This window comes from Aegilops tauschii, chromosome 3, assembly GCF_002575655.3.
Source record: "Aegilops tauschii subsp. strangulata cultivar AL8/78 chromosome 3, Aet v6.0, whole genome shotgun sequence".
Classification (NCBI taxonomy): Eukaryota; Viridiplantae; Streptophyta; class Magnoliopsida; order Poales; family Poaceae; genus Aegilops; species Aegilops tauschii.
Genome location: NC_053037.3, coordinates 235629944 through 235652870, shown reverse-complemented (window position 1 = coordinate 235652870; position 22927 = coordinate 235629944). Strand labels below are relative to the sequence as shown.

Below are 22927 nucleotides of genomic sequence, written 5' to 3'. Positions count from 1 at the left end.
TGTTGCAGCAATGGGACACGTCAAAGCTACCCCAGCTTACTTTTCTATCCATAATATACAATGATACTAGTGGTTGAGGCCTGCCATTGCAGGCCTCTTGAGAGAAAGTTGTGCATGTATTTCTCGCTTTCAAAGAAAAAACCTTAACTTCATCTTAAAATTAAAAAGAAAACTTTCTCACAACACGTAACATCACATCCATCTCAAAAAGAAAAAATAAAAGCCAAAAAAACATTCTTAAAATGAAAAAGAAACAAAAGTCTCACTCTCATCTTTCAAAAATAATCTCCAAAAAAACTTTTCTCAAAAGAAAAAAAGTCTCAATTTCATCTTCAAAAAAAAAAATCAAAATGTTTTTGCCACGGCCAACCAGCATGCGGCAATTCTCCCGTAGCTTAATGAGTTTGATGATCAATCACTCCAACTGGTTTTATATATGCTACAGTACGAATATTACAAGAACCAAATGCATCCTCTAAAATACCACTCAGATTAATAAAACTGGAAATGAATGAATGTAATTAAGGCTTCCATATCTTCATCATACAATCTTCGGCATAGGTGGCAACCAAGTTTCTGTGAGGGTGGTGAGTAATGCCAATCACATCCTTGTCATGGACCTGAAATGGTGTCAAGGTGTTTTTTAGCATTTCAATAAAAATCAGTGTAACACAACCAGGTAAAGATTTCCATTTGAGAAATCCTACAAACCTTCATTAGATGCTCAAGTTTACCGGACTGTTGGCTAAAGCAATACATGTTCCTACAAGATAAGTAGAAAAACTCTGGATCATCATCAAGAAACTCGGAAGCAGCATGAATGAATGTAGCAATTAGTAATAAACATAATATCCTCACATGTCTTCACCAACACAATATATCCATTCTCCTTTTGGTGAAACTGAAGCTGCAACAAAATCCCCTCCTTCCCGTTTACCAGATGAGAAACTCTTTACAACCTACAACAAATTTTCAAGGCAAGAATAACCATAAGATAGAATTCATCATAACGCTCAACACTAAGGATAAATTTGGCAATGCATGTCCATTCTCCTTTTATCGTTTGACTAACCAGTTTTTTCCTATTTTGTGGCTACTTCTCCATATCAGATTATACAATAATAAATTCAACATTAGCACAGTTACACCGCAAACTGAGCCTAAATTACAATGCACTTCATTAGCGCCAGAACCACGAAACTCTTAGTCTCTAAGGGTCAAGAAAGATAACTTCCAAGGGTTCAAGAAAGATAATGTCAAGCCTTTGAGAAGACAAAGATCTACCTGATACTCTTAGAAAAATATAGGTGTATATTTCGTCCCTCAACTTAATCAGGTTGTGTAGGTTTCGCCCCTCGTCTTTTTTGAGGTGTAATTTTTAGCCTTAACTGTCAATAGCGGGTATTTTGGTACCTCAAGCGGCTACTCGGTGATCAAATCTGACCAGGACATAGCACCACGGGAGAAGGCAGATGTGATGAGAGACCATATCTCCATGCTCCTATTGTCGTACACACAGACGTCGGCGTCCAAGGACCTGGAGCCGTTCATCTCCTCGCAGTTGTTCCTTTCGATCAATGATATCACGGCTAGGGTGCGTGACATGCTGCCTGAAGAGGTTCAGCCTATGGTGATGCCCGAGGCCTGGGTCAAGCTGCACGGCATCCCCAAGAAACACCGCAGGGTGGAGTGCATCATGGAGGGGCTTAAGATGTTGGGTCGTCCGATTGTGGTCAACGAGCTCTCTCTCACTAGGTTGGGGCCTGTGAAAATGAAGCTTGCGTGTAAAGCGCCAGAGAAGCTCAACGGCGTCGTCGAAGTTTGGTTTAACCATGAGGGTTATCAGATCAAGGTGGAGCTCGGGCGCTTGCCCAAGCGCGGGGGCTGACGGTGGTGCTCAGGGGCCCGGCCCCTCGGACAAACAACCCCCAAACAATGCTGGCAAGTCAGGCCATTCCCTCCCCCCGGGCGGTAACAACAAGCATAGCGGTGGCGCTCCCGGAAAGGATAAAGATGCTGCTGGTGGGAACCATGGCGTCGCTGAGAATATCGATGTGGATATGGGGGTGCAGGAGGACGAGCTTGAGGACAGTATCCGGGACACGTCCATTGACACTGAAACATGGGACAAGTTGGGCGCTCCGAGAGGCGGGGCTCTGGTGGTGGCAACCCAAGATACGGCGGTGAGTGTTCCATCGCTGGCCCGCACCCTGGCTGGAGCTTTTGATGAGTATGGCTCCAACCTGTCACTGCCGGTCTCGGAGCTGGCCTCCAATCCAATGGTGGTGGAATCACCAAGGGGTAAGGAGGGGGGCGGGGCGGGGGGGGGGGGGGGGGGGGGTCCCTCATGCCCTGCGTTCTGAACGAGGGGTCCGACATGACGCCTGCATCTGGACGGTGCGGCTCGAGTGGCTCGGGCGGGCAGCCCAAGAAGACGGCGGGGAGGAAGCCGCTGTCCAAGGGGGCAGCCTCTCTGGCCCCTGAACCGGCGACGGTCCAGCGGGGCGAGCTCGGGGCGGCGGGGACAGGTGCCAAGGCCAAGCACTCCAAGGCAACTCCAGTGGTGCAGCGTGCGCCCAGCGTCCGGGCCAAGGCCAAGTTGGGCGACATGACGTCCATGGAAAGCGCCAAGCTCCGCCTCGCCGACAAGAACATGGAAGCCTCAAGTAACCCGCTGTCCTCTTTCAGGATTTTAAACGCCTTTTCGGATGAACACCTGGCTTCGATTTTGAGCAATAGTGGCGTTGCGGTGACGGTTAGTAACGGCTATATCATATCCCTTGTACGTGCACGCGAGGAGGCCCAGGCCGCGCTTGCCGAGGCTGCTGCTAGGTGTGCGGCAGCACCAGATGGGTCCATGGCACCAGTTGGGGCTGTTGCTGGACCTGTGCCCGATGGGGAAGCAGAGGAGAGGGAGGCCTCTGCTATTCCTTCTTCTAGCCATGCCCCGGCTAGGAAGCGCGTGGCAAAAGCGGTGAGCTCTAGAGGAGTTCGCCTTCGAAATCGTATTATTTAATGCGCTATATATTTTGGAATATTCGGGGCTGCGGTCATGTATGGCGTCGCACGCAGCTTAGAGAGTAGATGGCTAAAGAGCGTATCGATGTAGTGGCGTTGCAAGAGACGATTAAAGCAGACTTTACTTTCAGAGATCTACTTGCACTCGACCCGCTACAGCGTTTTGATTGGCAATGGGTGCCCTCCACCGGTCACTTGGGTGGCCTCTTAATGGGTTGTAATTGTGATGCATGTGATGTAACTGTGTGGGAGTGTGGTGTGTTCTTTATTGCTGCTACCATTCAACACCGTGTTTTCGGGCTGTCTGGGGTGATTGTATGTGTGTACGGCCCGGCGGACCATGCGAGATCAGCCGAGTTTCTGTACGAGCTCACAGATTTGGTTGGGGGCCAAACGAGCGGCCAACCTCCCTTTGATCGTGGGTGGGGATTTTAACTTGATCCGCTCGGGGGCGGACAAGAACAACAACAATGTTGACTGGGCGAGGGTGTCCATGTTCAACAACGCGATTGCGGCAGCGACGCTGCGAGAAGCTGCGCGTACAGGAGCTAGGTATACCTGGACTAACAAGCAATTGCGACCTGTTCACAGCGTTCTCGACCGAGTTTTCTTCACACCTGAGTGGGAAGCTCTCTTTCCCCTTTGCTCCTTGGTGGCGGAGACACGGATAGGATCCGACCATCTCCCCCTCATTCTCTCCTCAGGAGAGGAATCCATTTGTCATAGCAGTAGGTTCTACTTCGAAACAGCATGGTTTGAGGCAGAGGGCTTCGAGCACATGATTAATGAGCGGTGGTCGCTCATTGTGTCGCATTTAGGGTACCAACGTGGCCCGGCGGAGTTCTGGACTGCCGCGGCTGCCATTCTGCGCGCTTATCTACGTGGATGGGGGGCTAACCACGGAAGTGAATCCAAGAAGGAGCGGGCTAGACTTGTAGAGGAGATTGCGGCGCTGGACATACAAGCCGGTACCCTTTTCCGAAAGCGAGTGGGCACATAGATATGCCCTTGAAAACCAAGTTCTCACTATTCTGAGAGTAGAAGAAGAATATTGGCGTCGTAGGGGCGGCGTGAAATGGGTGACTAAGGGAGATGCGAATACTAGCTATTTCCACACGTATGTGAATGGTCGAAAGCGTAAATGCTCTATTTTGCGCCTTAATTCGGATAATGGCCTCCTAGTATCCCAAAACGAAATTGCTAGTCACATCTATCATTTTTTCATTGGTCTGTTGGGAACGGCCGAGGAAAAAGTTTTGTGCCTACAGAGGGTGTCGCAGGCAGAGAACGACGGGTTGGCCTTGTCCTTCCTGCTGGAGGAGATTGACAAGGCGTTGACAGATATGAAGACGGACACGGCGCCGGGCCCCGATGGCTGGCCTGTGGAGTTCTTTAAAAAGTTTTGGCCCAGCCTTAAGCATATCTTCTATGCGTTAGTTAATGGCTTTGCGCTAGGAACGGTGGACCTGTCCGCCTTAACTACAGTGCTATCAGTCTTATCCCTAAGGTTAAGGGCGCGGACAATATTAAGCTGTTTAGCCCTATCACTCTTATTAACGTCCCGTTCAAGCTATGTGCTAAGGCGTACACCACACGTCTGGCACCAATTGCACAATGAGTGATCCTAAAAAGCCAAACCGCCTTTCTTAAGGGACGCAATAGTATAGAGGGGCCGATCGCGCTCCTTGAGATAGTTCATGAGATAGCGCACCAAGGGGAAGGGCGTAATGCTTAAGCTCGACTTCGAAAAAGCCTACAACCAAGTGAACTGGGAGTTTGTTCGGGAGGTTCTCCTCAAAAAGGGCTTTGAGGCAGGCTTTGTTCACCATATCATGCACCTCGTCAGCTGCGGACAGACGGCGGTTACGATTAACGGTGAGGTGGGCAAGTTCTTCCGCAACAAAAGGGGCCTTCGCCAAGGTGACCCTAGCTCGCCGCTCATCTTCAATTTCATTGCGGACGCCCTGTCGGCAATGCTCGCCAAGGCCAGAGCGGCTGGGCACATCAAAGGGTTAGTGGCCCACCTCATTCCAGGAGGGGTGACCCACCTGCGATACGCAGACGACACGATGCTTCTCTTCAAGCATGATAACCATAGTATCGCATCGATCAAGTTGTTGTTGCTTGCTTTTGAACTCCTTTCCGGGCTTAAAATAAACTTTCTAAAAAGTGAGGTAATCACCATAGGGATGGGACAATTGCAAGCTTGGGGGCTTTCCGATGAAGTACCTCGGCCTTCCGATTTCCCATCGAAAACTTTCGATCTCCGAGTGGGAGCCACTCTATGGCAAGGTGGCTAATAGGGTTAGCCCGTGGCGAGGGAGGTTTATGTCTTTGGCGGTAGGCTGATTCTTACTAATTCTAGCCTCTCCTCCCTCCCATTTTTCACCATGGGAATGTTTCTTCTGGCGGGTGGGGTCCACTCGAAATTAGACACCCCTTGCTCCAGGTTCTTTTTGGAAGGAACTGGAATCAAACGGAAATATCACTTGGTCAAGTGGGCGGCGGTGTGTAGGCCAAAAAAAATCGGAGGCTTGGGGATTAACAATTCCAAGCTTATGAATGTAGCCCTTCTCACCAAGTGGTGGTGGCGCCTGGCCCAAAACGAGTCGGGGCTCTGGGCGGATCTCCTACGGGCAAAATACTTCCCGGATGGAAATCTGTTTAAGGCGACACCTTCGGGCTCGGCGTTTTAGAACGGGATCCAAGCGGTCCGACCGGCATTTTCGGTAGGGGCCCATTTTGATATTAATAACGGCATGTCCACTCGGTTTTGGCTAGATAACTGATTAGATGCAAGGCCGCTATGGCAATCCTACCCTCTGCTCTTCCAATTAGCCACGGACACTAACGTGATGGTGGGCGATGCCCTTAGTACCTCACCGCCGGCAATAAACTTTATGCGATCCCTCTCTTCGCTGGAAGCGACAAGCTGGGACGAGCTGGTGGCCAAAATCAGAAACAGACAACTCAGCTCAGGGGCTCATTTGGTCACCTGGGGCCTGTCCGCGTCCCATAAATTCTCGGTAAAACCCTTGTACTCCAAGTTGACGGAGGGAAACGCCTTGGACATAGCTAGGGGGCTTTGGAAGGCTGGTATACCACTCGAGATTAAGATCTTGTGGCAAATGTTTAAAAATCGTCTTCCGACGTCGGCTAATGTGGCCAAGCGTAATGGCCCATCTAATGGTTCTTGCGCTGTTTGTGGTTTACAGGAGGATGCGAACCACGTTTTCTTTCAATGCGCTTTAGCTAGGTTTGCTTGGAGCGCTGTTAGGGACGCGTTTCACCAGAACTGGAACCCAGCGTCGGGTTCGGATCTGCTAGCTCTACTACAAACCCAGAGGGGGTCTAGTGCATGGATCGTGTGGCGTTGCGTAGGGGCGCTTCTGTGGTCTGTTTGGACGACCTGGAACAAAATTACGATTGAAAAGAAATTCCATGCTTACCCCGCTGACGTTATTTTCAAATGTCATCTCTTCCTACAGATGTGGACACCGTTGGGGAAGCAACGTGATGCTGAGCGCATGAGGGAAACCATGGAGAAGATCAGCAACACTTTAACGCTTGCTCGTCAATCCATGTAGCTGGTCTTTACTTTTGGTGTCTTCAGTTTGCGCCGGGAGGAAGGACATGATGATTCAAGTGGAGACATATTTTGCGTTCCTTGCTTCCTGTATTTTGGACTTACCGTATTTCGTCTTTGCTGTCTTGTGTCATTTGAACTTAATGGTTTGTAAGGTTCGGAACCTATGTGGATGCTACCTTGTGGCTTTATTAATTTAAAGCCGGACCAGCACAAAATATTGGCTATCAAATTGCCATACCCACCTCTAAAAAAGTTGCCTACTTTTAGCAATTTTTGGCGTTGCAAACCAAGCATACGTTTTATCTTCCTATTTCTATTGGATTTGTGATGTCCTAAATATCCTGATAGATATCAGGGAAATATGCAACTTGTATTATCTGGAGGCTAAAGCCATCATATATACATGTACAGGGGGAGGCCAAAGGGCAGAATGCAAAAGGACACAATAAATATAACTCTACCCCCCCCCCCCCCCCCCTTCAAACTCATGGTGGATCCACAACACTGACTTTGGAGAGGTAAAAACCATGTTGCGCTCTAGTCTGGGCCTTCATGAAGGAAGTCCGCCAGCTGTAACTCAGAACGCACATACTGAAGAGCAATAACATGGTCCTGCACATCAGCGCGCACAAAGAAAGCATTAACACCAATATGCTGGGTAAGCTCATGCTTCACGGGTCCCGCGCAATAATGATAGCACATGTACTGTCTGACAGGAGTGTAGTAGGTGTAGTGACAGAAACATCAAAATCCTCGAGTAACCACCGTAACCAAGTCATCTATGCCGTGAGAAGCCATAGCTCGCAACTCAGCCTCTGCACTTGAACCGGAAACGGCGGTCTGTTTCTTCGCCTACCAGGCAATGAGAGAACCACCAAGAAAGACACAGTAAGCAGAAAGAGAACGGTGATCCGAAGGATCACTAGCCAAGGTAGCATCTGAATAGGCTTGGAGCTATAACGTGCTAGAACGAGGAAAGAAGAGACGGTGAGAGATCGTGCCACGAAGATATCGTAGAACATGAAGAAGATGACCATAGTGAACCGAAGTGGGAGAAGAAACAAACTGACTCAGGATATGGACAGGATAGGAGATATCCAGACGAGTGACGGCGAGATAGACAAGACTCCCAACAAGATGACGATAATGAGTCGGGTCAGACAGGGCTCGCCATCAGAAGCACGAAGGTGAACATTAAGCTCCATAGGAGTCTCAACAGTGTTTCATCACTAAGAGCCGCACGAGTAAGAAGATCATGGATATACTTCTCTTGGGAAATAAAAAAGGCATCAGGGGTGGAGGAAAGCTCAATCCCAAGAAAGTAACAAAGAGGACCAAGATCAGACATAAGAAATTGTTTATTCAGACGGGCCTTGACAAAGGCAATATACTCAAGATCATCGCTAGTGATGATCATGTCATCAACATATAGGAGAAGAGTGCGACCACGAGCAGAAAGGTGGACAAACAGCGTTGGATCATGAGCACTAGGTGTAAAAATAGCTGCAATGACCACAGAGGCAAAACGCTCAAACCAAGCGCGGGAGGCTTGCTTAAGGCCATAGAGAGTGACGAAGACGACAAACCATGCCATCAGGAACTGAATACCCAGGTGGTGGCTGCATATAAACTTCCTCGCGCAACTCACCATTAAGGAAGGCATTCTTAACATCAAGCTGAGACACGGACCAATGGCGGATAGAGGCCACGGCGAGAAGTGTGCGGACAATGGTCATATGGGCCACAGGAGCAAAAGTCTCATCGCAATCACGACCATGCTCCTGCTGAAGGCCACGAGCCACAAGACGAGCTTTATAACGCTCAAGAGAACCATCAGAGCGAGTCTTAATCCTATAGACCCACTTTACAAGTGATGGGATGAACATGGGGAGAAAGAGAAACCATATCCCACGTGCCAGTGCGCTCAAGTGCAGCAATCTCCTCTGCCATCACAAACTTCCATTCAGGATGAACAACATCATCGCGATAAGTGGTAGGCTCAAGTATAGCCGAAGAACCATATCAGGAAGGAGAATAGCGGCCAGTAGGAGGACAAGGCCGAGCCCGAAGACCATAAGTCAGTTGAGAAGAGGAAGACGACACACCAGAAGTAGATGGCACATTAGTGGACGCATCCACAACACGTGAACGCGAGTGGAACGGAAAGGAAAAGAGGGACGAGTAGGAACCACCGGAGGTGGAGAAGGGAAGACATCGATGTTGACAGGGAAGGCATCGTTGATGAATGTGGAGACGGGGAAGGAATCGGTGATGAAGGTGGAGACGGGGAAGGTATCAGTAATGAAGGTGGAGAGTCATGCGCAATGGAGAAGAATCTGTGGGAGAGGATGGCGACATATCTGCAACAACGGGGGAAGGAGGGGTAGGGATATGGGGCATAGAGGGAGGTGTATCAGGAAACGTGAGAACCATCAGAGCAAGTCTTAATCTTATAGACCCACTTACACGTGATGGGACGAACACGAGGAGGAAGAGAAACCAGATCCCACGTGCCGGTGCGCTCAAGGGCAGCAATCTCCTCTGCCATCGCAAACTGCCATTCAGGATGAACAACAGCATCTCGATAAGAAGTCGACTCAAGAACAGTCAAAAGACCATAGCGAGAAAGAGAATATCGGTCAGTGGGCGGACAAGGCCGAGAACGAAGACCATAAGAGGAAGATGACACATCAGTAGACTTATCCACCACACGTAGACAACGAGTATAATGGAAAGGAAAGGAGGGAAGAGGTGGAATCATTGGAGGTGGAGATGGGGAATGTATCGATGATGAAGGTGGAGAAGGGGAAGGTATCGGTGATGAAGGTGGAGGGTCATGCGATGAAGGAGGAGAAAAAATCGTAGGAGAGGACGGTGTCAGATCTGCAATCGCGGAACGAGGAGTAGGAATACTGGGCACAGAGGGAGGTCTATCCGGAAACGTAAGAAAAGAGATGTCCTCCATGGAAAAGGCCGAGGAGGATGGACGCGGGTAGAAGGGACGAGACTCATCAAAGGTCACATCCCGGAAAATACACATCCGACGACCAGCAGGATCCCAACACCGCTAGCCCTTATGCTCATCATTGTATCTGAGAAAGACACACTCAACAGGCTGACCAGTTAGTTTGGTGCGTTCACGAGGGGCAAGCAAAACATAGCAAACGCAGCAAAACAAAAGAATCGTCGAATAATCAGGAGAACGACCAGAAAGGTGCTCGAGAGGAATACCACCCTGTAGAGCAGCAAATGGTTGAATGTTAATGAGATAGGTGGAAGTGGTAACGGCCTCAGCCTAGAAGTGAGGCGGAAGAGAGGCGGCGATCATCATCGCACGCACCGTCTCAAGAAGGTGACGATGCTTGCGCTCAACCACACCATTCTGAGCATGAGCACCACGACAAGAGAACTGAGGAAGAGTGCCTTGCTCAGCAAGGAATCCTCACAGCACATGGGAAATATACTCACCAGCTGAATCTGCGCGAAAAACACAAAGAGTAGAAAACTGGGTATGAACCATGGCAACAAATTTTTTTATATAGATAAGACCTCACTACGAGAAGACATGAAATAGATCCAAGTGTACCAAGAAAAATCGTCTATAAAGATAATATAGTAGCGATGACCCCCTTTCAAAGCGAAGGGAGCCGGACCCTAAACATCAGAGTGAACGAGATCAAAAGGGCGCTCGGATACTGACTCACTGTGAGGATAGGGTAGCTGAATCTGCTTACCAAGTCTACAACCCAGACAATCCAACGAAGCGTTACCAGAGACAGACCCTAGAACACCGCGATTAACCAAAGACAAGAGACGAGAACCACATAAATGGCCAAGACGATGATGCCACTGCTGACTGGTAAATGCAGTAGCAGGGGCTGCGAGACTGGCGGCGGTGGCAACGGATGGAAGTCGAAGCCAGTCAAGCTCCCAGAGACCATCGGAGCGTCGAGGGTCAGCACCAAGCAGAGAACCCGTGCGACGATTCTGAACAGAACATGAATCAAAGTCAAGAATGACCCTACAATAGAGTCAACAATCTGACCACATGATATGAGCTGCATGGTAAGTCGAGGAGCATGAGCGACAGAGGGAACATGAAATGAAGAAGTGCTAAGAGTACCTCGACTAGCTACAGGGAGGGGAGTGCCGTCAACAGTAAGAACAGGTCGAACGGAGGTCAAAGTAGAAGAATCATAAGTCATATGAAAAGACGCTCCAATATCAAGAATCCATGGGGATGTACCTGAATGGTTTCTCAATGCTAGAAAAGTCAGTCACGAAACTTGCAGAACCAGTCGGTGAAGAATCCCAAGCAGCAAGCAGGCATCGCAGCTACGCAATCTCACGCGCAGACAGAGACACAATAGAAGATGTCGAAGTAGAAACACCTGATGTCGATGACCAGTCGCCACCACCCATGGAAGCCGTGTGTAGAATCAACCGAGAGTAGTTAGTCGACATAGTGCCGCATGTGGAAGCCACTGGGGGAGTCGGCATAGAGCGGTCACCGCCGCATGCGGAAGCCGCGAGAGGAGTCGACGTAGAGCAGGCACCACCACCGCGGGCAGAAGCCGCAAGAAGAGTCGACGAATAGCGACCAGCACAGTCTGCTGAAGATGCCGTAGGGGACAACGTCACAACGGACGAGTACCAAGCACCGACCGACGTCACATGTGCGAGACGGGATCAATATAGGGAACACCATCGGAAGTCGGCGGGCAGTGACGGAGATGCAGGCCCGATGGAAACATCGTATCAGTTTACTCTCTCTTCTTTTTACTCTCTCAACCGATCTATCTAAATCAGGTCAACCACCCACACATGCAGAGGCACACGCACGTTTGCCACAACACCGCCCACAAACCGCAAGTATCCGAGGAGCACTGGCCTCGAGACGACGACGGCCGGGACAGCGGACTGGACTCAGGCGGCGGCAGCCAGGCCTGGAGGAGGCGGGGCGACAGCGGCCTAACCTGGAGGAGGCGGAGCGGCGGCGGCCGGGCCTGGGAGGCGGGGCGGCAGCGGCCTGGCCTGGGAGCCGAGGCGGCGGCCTGGAATCAACGACCGGGACGGAGATGCGGACCTCCGATACCAGATCGAGAATGATTTTGCAGACGCCGAATTCCTTGGGCGATGGGATGTTGACCAGGCAGGCGGAGGGCAGCGGCAGCAAGGTAATACAGGAGGAAGCAGCGGACTAGGTACGGGCTGCCAGACCCGGCCACTTAGATCTGGACAGGGAGAAGCCTCTTCGATCTGGACGGGGAGACCAGAGAAGGGGAACCGACTTCCTGAGGAGCGAGGACAGCCAGGGCAGTGTGGCCAAGCCGGAGAGAATCGGAGAAGTTCAGCAGGCCAGAAAGAAGACAGCGGCAGCAGCAGTACTAGATGGATCCAGCACGAGTTGCAATCGTGCAAAAAAAAAGAACCTAAGCTCGATACATTTCAGGGAAATATGCAACTTGTATTATCCAGAGGCTAAAGCCATTATATATACATGTACAGGGGGAGGCTCCATACCATGTCAGTATGCTCCACTGAAATACTTAATTTTTCGAAAAGAAAAAAAGAACCTAAGCTCGATACCATGTCAGTATGCTCCACTGAAATACTTAATTTTTCAAAAAAAAGGCACTTGAAAAACATGATGGGATGTGAAGGTAACAGTATACCTGTCCTTGTAAAGTCATGATGTATATTGAAGAAGTCTTATTGCAGACAACAATGTGATCACTATTCTTTGGAAACAAATGGACAGAGTTAACAGATGCATCTCCTCCCTGGAAATTTAAGAATACATATGGATAAGAAAAAGCATGGCTGAAAGCCTGTGTTATGGAAGGAGTCCGGCAATGTGAAAAATAATGATTACCCTCAGAGGAGGAGGAGGCTTGAATGATTGCAAACAGTCTGCTGTTTTCACATCCCATACCTACATCGAGAAATCATAAATGATGCGCATACAATTGTCTACCATACAGAACAATAGATGTGGGAAATTAATGAATTAATAAATAATAGTTCTCATCGGAACAGAAGTTCAAATGCTGATACACAAGATCTGCACCTTAACAGTACAGTCACTGGAAGCTGTGATAACACGGGTGCCATCAGTAGAAAAGATGGCATAGTTCACGTAGGAGTCGTGACCGCGAAATTCTTTTAGCATCTTCCCAGACTTAAGGCCATGGATTCTGCAGAAATGAAGAGAATAACCCTGTAATTATTTTTAGGGGCTAAAGCAGAAACAGGATAGGCACGGAATATATAAGACCGAAACTATGAACACAGCAGCAGCAAAAGAGAAGAAATGCATCATAATGCAGGATGTTGCAGAATCAAACACAATTCAGTATGCAATTCATGGTTCAGATTTGTGGTGCTTGCACAGGTTGTTTTCCCACTCAAAACAGGGAAAATTTCACCAACTACTCAATACATTTAAGTTCTGGTTTATTCTTTTGTTAAGTCTGATTTATATAACTTTGTTAACATAGAGGGAGAGGAAGGCTGTAAACATAATTTTGTAAACCATCCACACTGAACGTTAAAAAACAACAACAACAACAACAACAACAACAACAACAACAAAGCCTTTAGTCCCAAACAAGTTGGGGTAGGCAAGAGGTGAAACCCATAAGACCTCGTGACCAACTCATGGCTCTGGCACATGGATAGCAAGCTTCCACGCACCCCTGTCATAGCTAGTTCTTTGGTGATACTCCAATCCTTCATGTCTCTCTTAACGGACTCCTCCTATGTCAAATTCAATCTACCCCGACCTCTATTGACATTCTCCGCACGCTTTAGCCATCCGCTATGCACTGGAGCTTCTGGAGGCCTGCGCTGAATATGCCCAAACCATCTCAGACGATGTTGGACAAGCTTCTCTTCAATTGGTGCTACCCCAACTCTATCTCGTATATCATCATTCCGGACTCGATCCTTCCTCGCGTGGCCACACATCCATCTCAACATACGTATCTCCGTCACACCTAACTATTGAACATGTCGCCTTTTAGTCGGCCAACACTCAGCGCCATACAACATTGCGGGTCGAACCGCCATCCTGTAGAACTTGCCTTTTAGCTTTTGTGGCACTCTTGTCACAGAGAATGCCAGAAGCTTGGCGCCACTTCATCCATCTGGCTTTGATTCGATGGTTCACATCTTCATCAATGCCCCCATCCTCCTGCAGCATTGACCCCAAATATCAAAAGGTGTCCTTCTAAGGCACCACCTGCCCATCAAGGCTAACCACCTCCTCCTCACACCTAGTAGTACTGAAACCGCACATCATGTACTCGGTTTTAGTTCTACTAAGCCTAAACCCTTTCGATTCCAAGGTTTGTCTCCATAACTCTTAACTTCCTATTTACCCCCGTCCGACTATCGTCAACTAGCACCACATCATCCGCAAAGAGCATACACCATGGGATATCTCCTTGTATATCCATTGTGACCTCATCCATCACCAAGGCAAAAAGATAAGGGCTCAAAGCTGACCCCTGATGCAGTCCTATCTTAATCGGGAAGTCATCAGTGTCGACATCACTTGTTCGATGTCCTTGATGAGGGTAATGTACTTTGCTGGGACTTTGTGTTTCTCCAAGGCCCACCACATGACATTCCGTTGTATCTTATCATAGGCCTTCTCCAAGTCAATGAACACCATATGCAAGTCCTTCTTTTGCTCCCTGTATCTCTCCATAAGTTGTCGTACCAAGAAAATGGCTTCCATGGTCGACCTCCCAGGCATGAAACCAAACTGATTTTTGGTCACGCTTGTCATTCTTCTTAAGCGGTGCTCCATAACTCTCTCCCATAGCTTCATTGTATGGCTCATCAGCCAAATTCCACGGTAATTAGTACAACTCTAAACATCCCCCTTGTTCTTGAAGATTGGTACTAATATACTCTGTCTCCATTCTTCTGGCATCTTGTTTGCCTGAAAATTGAGGTTGAAAAGTTTGGTTAGCCATACTATCGCTATGTCCCCGAGGCCTTTCAATACCTCAATGGGGATACAATCAGGGCCCATCGTCTTGCCTCCTTTCATCCTTTTCCATTCCCACTTTAGACAAGAAAACTATGCACTGAGAAAAGGCAGTTTTGTTTCCCCCAGTTCAGGAAACAATCCATAATTTTATTTTGACTAATTCTCAAATGGATCAAATATTTCAATGATATGCAATTTAGCCATGAATACTGTGCGCAAACTAAACATCTTTTAACTGGACTATCTTAAAGAGACTGAAAAGAGAGCGCCCATATGAGAATAACAGAAGTGGTTAACGGGACAGCTGCACTATGTTACGAGTCCTCAAACACAAGGATGGACAAAAGCACAAGGATTTCCCAAATAATGCAACACTAGCTCACCACATGCAAAATATAATCTTTGACGATGCTTTGTCATGAGAACATAATAAGTGAAAAGCAAATAAGTATATATCCATTGTGAATTCAAATTGGTGGTATTGTAAGAAACCTCGCAGTAGTGTCAAAAGAGGTACTCAGTATCTGAGTTCCATCACGTGAAAATGTAACACTTGTAACACCTTTCGCGTGTGAACGCTCGAGGCGTCGCAAGCACTGGCCAGTTCGTATACGCCAAACCTGAAAATCAGTGAAAAGAAACAGTTAAATACGGCAATGCAATTCTTCTCACAAACAGACTGAATGGCTGGTGAAATAATGACCCATAATGAAGGTCTAAGAAATTAGTTGGCCGCGTGTATTGACTAATGATGTACTTTTACCAACTGATGATTGTATGGTCGAACATGATTAGATGACCAATGATACCATGCATAAATGTACTCAATATGACTGCACTCCACAGGAGGAAGAAAAAATATAGCAATTAACACATGCCGGCACGTTAATCAATCAGAACTGTAAAGAGGTCAGGCTTTGTCTCTGAGCAAACACACTTACAAGCAGTTCACATGACTACAAACACCGTGACCACTCGGAACAGTGAACTTGCAATAAATATTGCCAAGGGAGAGGGGGTGTGGGGGGATGGGGGAGAGAACAGTGAGAGTACCTTAATTTTTCCATCCTGTGATCCAGATGCCAGCATCTCAGAATCTCTACTAAAATCAACACAGAGCACAGCATCCTCGTGCATCATAAAGCTTTCCTGGAAAGTATTTTCAAACAAACGTTATGCAGAACCTAACAATCTTGTCAGTATCTAAATCAAATAACACAACTTATTGATGTCCCTCAAAAGCTATTAATCTTGAATAGCTTGGCTACATGCACAATTACAGGGTTCATGTAAATTCCATGTTAAAGGCGAAAAGCTCCAATGCTAGGGCCTTACATCGGCTTGATATTGAAGATCCTTTTTCAGCTTGCCGCTGACATAATCCCAGACCTGAAAATGTTAATGAAATTTAGCCATGTACGACAAAAGAGCTAACCTGTAAAACACACTAGCAACCAACTTACTTCGATGATTCCATCCACTGAGCATGAAACAAGGTACTGGCCATCGGGTGAGAATCGAGCACACTCAGGGTGGGTTTTCTTCCCGAACTGAAATAAAAAACAAAATGTCGAGTTGTAACCATGAGGAAAAGCCTGAGAACAGCAATTCTCCAGGCAGTCATGTGTTTCTATATCCTCCTTTCAGCATGGAAGTGAAGATGGTAGAATCCTTAACTACATCTTAAAGCATGTTGACATGTCCTAGTGTGTTTTGTATCGATATTTTCCAAAGAATTTTGGGACCACCATAATGTCCCAATGAAAGTCACATGCAATTAAGCCAACGCAAAAAATATCATTAATTAGTTGTGTCAATATTCTTCTGCTGTCAACTTAAGTAAGAAATCATCATTTTAGGCTTCTGAAAGTCATTGATATCAATTATCAAATATGTTTATCAATAATTTATCTTCTGCAGTTTCCAAAAATCCGGCGTGTACATGAAAAAGCCAATGTAAGCTCGCTGATACAGCCACAAGATAACCTTTATTTGATGTGACAAAGTAGTAGGATATGCCTCTTCTTCGTCTTGCTTCATTGCAGCGGTTCCTCTGAACAAATCAAACTGTGTGCCAGGGGGTAACAAACCTATGCAAGAGGAACGAAAAAGGAGCTAGGATGAGTTCGCAATTGGCAATGCGGGGATCATCACAGTATCACAGGTTAAAAACGTGCAACCAAGAGAGTACCTTGGTGCTGTTGCCATTTCAAAGCCTGGGTAATCAGTGCCATTAGCCGAGCTGGTGGGACTACTGAAACTTCAGAAGCGATTGCTGACATCGGCAAGGCAGGTGAAGCATTAGTATTGAGGATCAGAAAGGCAGAACTTCAATTGCGGCTATTATTGCAAAAGTAGGACACATGTCTATGAGCATTGCACAACTTTAAATCATCAATTAATAAGTCCCTCGTATTCAACAGCACATGGAACAATAAAACTTATAATTTTAAAAAATGTTCAACAAAAATATTCCCTCCATTGCTCCGTTCCAAAATATAAGGTGTGTTATTGGAAAAGTCAAACTTCTCTACGTTTGACCAATCTTATCTAATAATAATAATAAAGCACGGATTGAGTCTGTCGGGTTCACCATCGCGCCGTTTTACAAAAGGTCCCTGTCGCTTTTGATAATTAACCCGTGCTACAGTACTGAAGTGGTAAACAGAGGAAAAACGTTTCGTGTGTTTGGGCTTGGGACTCGCTTGGCCTTCAGGGAAAAAATTAGCATGGCAGCCTGTCCTCTCCTCTGCGTATGCACAACAGCACGGGTCCTTCCTGGGACGGCACGGCACCGCCGCCATGAATCCCGCCGCCACGCGCGGCCGGTCTACCTCTCCACCTACCCTCCAGCAGCGCCGCTGTTGCCCTGTTCTTCCCCTCCTCACCCACCCCAACTCATCACCCCTAGCCTCCTTCGCCTCAAGGCGGACGTCTCCGATTTGCATAGGATTCCATGGCGTGTTCACGCCGCCACGCGCAGTCGGTCTTCCTCTCCAGCTACCCTCCAGCAGTGTCGTCGTTGCCCTGCTCTTCCCCTCCTCCCCCGCCCCAACTCCTCACCCCCAGCCTCCTCCGCCTCAGAGGTGGACGTCTCCAATTTGGAGCTCAAGTACTGCCTCCCCGGCACCTCCATCCCCATGTACGTCCTCCCGTCAGGTGTGTACAAATTTAAGATCTAGAATTAAAGGATTCTAAGGTTGAATAGAAGGAGGAACAGAAAGAATGGGTAGCAATTTGTTCGGGGATTTCATTTTTTGTACCAACCTCTGAGATCCCCTTCTCTGCCATGGGTTTGGATGCTTGCAGATTTGGATTGGGGTGCAACAGAGATGAGGAAGGACAAAGCACGAACAGGTCAAGTGAGAGAACGGATATGAACACCACAACCCTCTCAGGTGGGATTGCCATATTCTATGCTCATATTCAAAGTATCATCTAATGTTTGGCCAAAGGCTCCATATATAATTTGATCTTGGATTTCTAGATCGCTAACCACATGTGCCATTTGATTTCAGAGTATCTATTAATTTTTCCTGTTCTTCAGATCATTGAGAGGTAGTTTGGTTTGCCATGGTTTTTGCAGGGAACGTTGGCTGATCAGGATACCCAATTCTCAAACAAGCATCCTGAGATGCTCTAGATATGGAAGTTCACCCCCAAGCTCGACCAACAAGTTTTTTGGTTCATGTTCAATGGGAGGTGAAGAGTGTCGAGCGGGTATTGATGCAGGTCCAAGGTAAACTCTATTTTGCTTCTTTTATTGTGTTTAGATAAACATGTCAAAGGTGCAGATGGACATGATGAAGCCATGAATTGTCACACAGGTCACTGAGCTTCTTGGGTTTGACAAACTACCTAACTGCTATTAACCTGAATTTAGTTTCATCTGAACTAAGAGGACCACATGTGCTTCTCTAACAAAGAATTACTCATTTGTTGTTCTTTTGCACTGTTGATTTTTGTTCAAATTGGTGTGAATGCGACCTCTTTGTCATGTTAGATAAGCCTTTCTGTATCACATGGATGTGACCTGTAGTATGGTGTACAAAAGTGATGAAAGGTATTCGTTGGAATTAAATTTCTGCAGCTGTACTTCTGTGTCATCTCCCTCATGTAGATATATATGTATATATACTACTCCCTCCGTTCGGAATTACTTGTCTCGGAAATGGATGTATCTAGAACTAAAATATGTCTAGATACATCCATTTCTGCGACAAGTAATTCCGAACGGAGGGAGTAGCAGACTAGCACATAAATTATTTACATCAAAACTGAGACGTATCTATTTATGATGAAGGCATTTTTTTTCTTTATATTCAGCAGAACCTCTTATCAGATTGTTCTGCCCATTTTTCATTTCACAATCCATTACAACTGCTATGTCCTTGCAATCATACCATTACACATGAAGCTTCCTAGATCTGGAACCCAACCAAAGAACAATCAAGTTTGATTCGTGCTCTTATTGGGCCTCGCTGCGACGCTGATGTTTTTGGGCCAAGTTGTGCAGAATCTACTCATGCTTATAAAACAAGTTTGTTAACAGATTAAATAGTCCCACCTTGCTTCTTACACCTAATTCCATCAAGTTAAAAAAAACTAATTCTATCAATTTATATATGCCTGTAAGTATGAGAATTAACAAGCAGCCTGAGAATAAACTAACGGAGGGTGAGCTGTGTTTAGGAAAAAGTATCACCCGGTTGGCGTAATAAATAAAAGGAGTTGGGGATTGTTGGCTGCGAAACGAAAAATCTTGGCAGGCCTAAATAAAAGGGGTCGTGGGCTGCGAATCAAAAAACCCCGGTTAGTATAAATAAAGGAAATTGTGGGCTCTGAAGCGAAAAATTCCAGTTGACATAAATAAAGGGGATTGTGGGCTACGAAACGAATATCTCAATTGAGCAGGATTGTTGTATGCTAAACGAAAAATAAAAGCGACTGTGGTCTGTGAAACGAAAAATAAGCAAAGGCCTCCCAGTTGGCATAAATAAACGGGCACTGGTTGAACAACTTCAGTATTTTATACTAATGCTATTTTCATTTAAAGGCTGAATTTTGTCACCCCGTTGCAACGCACATATGTCCTAGAATATATTTGGAAGGCAGAGTTCATGAAAACAAATGTCAGTCCTTTTTTTTCTTCTGAAAAGCTCTCTTCATTCTTTTTCACGTCTATTCTTATTGCTTGAGAATTGTTGCAGTCCGTACCATGTATCCACCGTTTCCTAAGGAGAGTGTTCCTATGCTAAAAGCTGTTGTTTTGTCCTCGCAGATATTTGTTCTATGGGATTTGTGCGGTCTAAATAGTACTGTATTTAGTTTTCTGAAAGGATGCAAAAGCAATACTGGGCTTCCTGTGCATACTGATTGCTAAAGGATGCAATAGTATTTGTGTGGTGGGGAAGTGTCATTCCCTCTGTTTACCGATTGGCCTCACCCTCTTAAGAGATCTAACCCTTGTCACCGTAAGGAAAAAGCAAAGAGTATTATGACGCCATAAAGTTTGAATTCAGATAAGTATATGCTGAAGAACACCAGAATTAGTCTTCATGAACCATCGTCGCCTTGTTGATGATGCTTCACATATAAGTTTTCTGGTCCTTTGACAAGGTCTTCTAATTATTCAGAAGCGATGTCAAATGGTACGTACCATTTTTAATTTTAATTTTCTTGATGAATTGTTAAGTTGAGAACGGATGCTTGCATTTCCATTTGGGAAAAAGAGAGGAGAAAGTGATGGATTGGAGCTTTCACGGAACATTATTACTGTCTAGAAAATTCATGGCAACAGGCATATAAATCTTTTTGAAGTAAATTCTTTTGTAACTCTCAGTCTCAGTACTACCTTGTCGATTGATACTTAGAGGACCAGAGGGAAAAATCCAAAGCAAAGCCCTACACATGCAGCCCCTGCCCAAAAGGAGCAACTGCATTTTGTCTATAATGCATGTTTGACTGAAATTCCTGTTTCTATTTTTTGCAGAGCGCTCACAAATTAAACAATCTATGAAATGGCTAGAAGGGACCGGATATCCTACTTGGTATATGGTTTTAGAAGCGACTTAGGCTCCAGCTTGCTGTGAATTTTATGATTTATCACTGCTATACTGTTAACTACTTAACTCGATACTGAAACATTGGAGCCATAGTATTTGCAGTGGAATTCCGAACAGGCTTCAACAATTCAGTAAAGGCCTATGAAACATCTATGACTTCACTAGAGAGTGGATTTGCACTCGAGGAGCAACTCGAGCAGCTTTGCGCACATGCCTAGACCTACTTTCCTGTCGGTGTTGTTCATATGTGTGTTGTTCTGTATCATTCTTTACCTCTAGCGTGTGATTGAAATCCATTTTCAAACTTTTTCTAATAGATGCTCATTGAGCTTATTTTCATGTAAAAGCGCATGTAAATTCTCAGCAAAAACAAGAAAGTGTGGTGTGCCCGACCTTCTCCCAGTCCAACCTTGACCAGGAAGCATGTCAAACAAAAACGAAAATCTTTACACCAGCATCAAGCCCCTAGAAATAGTCTATCACCTGTATCTTTGCGTATCACTGAGACGGAGCCAGAAGACAGTTTTTTTTATCAGTTTAGGTGTCAACTCCTTGTGACAGGTATATGTGAGTATCATTGTTGTGTAGAGATAGAAATATTCAGATTACCAAAACAAGAACACGAGGCACATCATTTTGCTTCTAACCTTACGCAATTAAGGGAATTTCTTTCTTTCTTTAAACATCACCTGATTTTCTCTCTTTGTTTCGAGAATATGGTCCTTGGTTCTTTTGATTATATTAAATGTTGTTTTGCTACTTGCAAAGTTGTTTAAGTGGTGAATTGTTTTTCAGGTTTCTAAGCATTTTTCTTTTGTACACGTTGCAACGCACGGGCCTTTGTGCTAGTAGAGAAAATATCAATATCCACAATACAGCATAATTAAGTTCATCATGATATATAATTTATATTTTATTTATTTGGTACTGTAGATATTGATATATTTCTCTACTGAAGTTGGTAAAACATAGAAACGTTTGACTTTTTGAAAAAAATCAGTACACCTTATATTTTGGAACACAGGAATTATGTTACATTCTGAAAGTGTAGCATATCTCAGAATCAAGAAGCACTCAAACTTCTCTACTAAGTATGAGAATCATTAACATATATGCCTCAAGAAAAGACAATCAGCAGCCTAACCTTGGGCAATCTGCGCACGTCGCTTTTCCTTGGTAGATTCTTGGTAAGCCTGTTGGCAGAGTGACATCCCAGCATTTCACAGTTAAGAACAATAGCACAACAAATTAACAATAACTAAATAGCAAAGCAGGCTACCAACCTCATTCGGGTCAAAGTATGTCCGGACAAGGAGGTGCTCTAGTCGGAGGTATCGTTCGGGTTCCTCCTGTTTCATGACCCCCATCACCTGTGTCTGGCGAAGGATTGCACGGGCCGTGTCAAGCTCACGGAGCTCTGCCATCTCCAGCACAATCTGCTCGTAGAGGTCCTCAAGCTTCTTGCGCGGCAGCTTCAGCTGGGCAACCTGCGGCAGCACGGCATCCCAGCGCCCAGCATTAATGTCGGCGATGAAGGTGTCCATGCTGTCCACCGTGTTGAGCGAGACCTGGCACTCGTTCTGCAGGGTCTGGAACGTCTGATGAAGCGAGTTTTCCTTGCAGAACTGCAGCATTATCTTCACCACGCTGCATCAATGGATGCAAGAAACAAATCAAACCCCAGCTTTCCAGATTTTCCTCTTCAAAATAAGTTACTAGTATAGATTTAGCAAACATCATGGAAATCACAATCTCCCGCTTCACTGTGTAAGCCGCAGATGGGCTGCAGAAACATTAAGCACTAGAGGGGTTCGTGTGAGAATGGGCGGATTCAAGAAAAGGCGCGTAGGGTTTAGGGTTCTTTGGTTGCCTTCGTTGCCGTAAGGTGTAGGGCACGAAAAGAAAGAAGGGTTTGTACGTACTCGCGAGCCTCGATCTCTAGGGTGGACGTCGAAGACGCCATCTGCGGCTCCTGCGGGTGGCAGCACGCGGGCACCAAGTCTGAGGCGGCGGCCGGAGAAGAACGGGAGGAGGTGGCGGTGGCGATGGCGAAGGAGAGGACAGGGATTGTGGTTTTTTTTTGGAGACAAGACAGGGATTGTGGTTGTAGGCCAAAGCTCGATAGCGAGGAGAGTCTACTTGCTGGGCCTCGTGAATATTACTTTGGCCCATGATGAGTCTATACATCAAGACAGAATTGGACTTGAGGGCAAAAAACACATATTTAACCTGAGGATGAAATCACGAGCAGAC

The 22927-nt window shown here is 46.3% G+C and overlaps 1 protein-coding gene across 1 annotated transcript; it reads right to left on the bottom strand.

Annotated features, from left to right (window-relative positions):
* Positions 1–375: 375 nt before the first annotated feature.
* LOC109749448 (suppressor of mec-8 and unc-52 protein homolog 1) lies at positions 376–22791 on the bottom strand. Its single transcript, XM_020308409.3, has 15 exons — positions 22597–22791; positions 21958–22321; positions 21819–21867; positions 16801–16884; positions 16596–16699; positions 16073–16159; positions 15945–15998; positions 15663–15758; positions 15102–15229; positions 12678–12804; positions 12483–12542; positions 12283–12390; positions 859–959; positions 712–763; positions 376–620 (listed from the first exon to the last, which is right to left on the bottom strand). The coding sequence occupies exons 1-15, from the start codon at positions 22635–22637 to the stop codon at positions 522–524; spliced, it is 1554 nt and encodes a 517-aa protein (XP_020163998.1). The 5' UTR covers positions 22638–22791; the 3' UTR covers positions 376–521.
* Between the last annotated feature and the right edge of the window lie 136 nt (positions 22792–22927).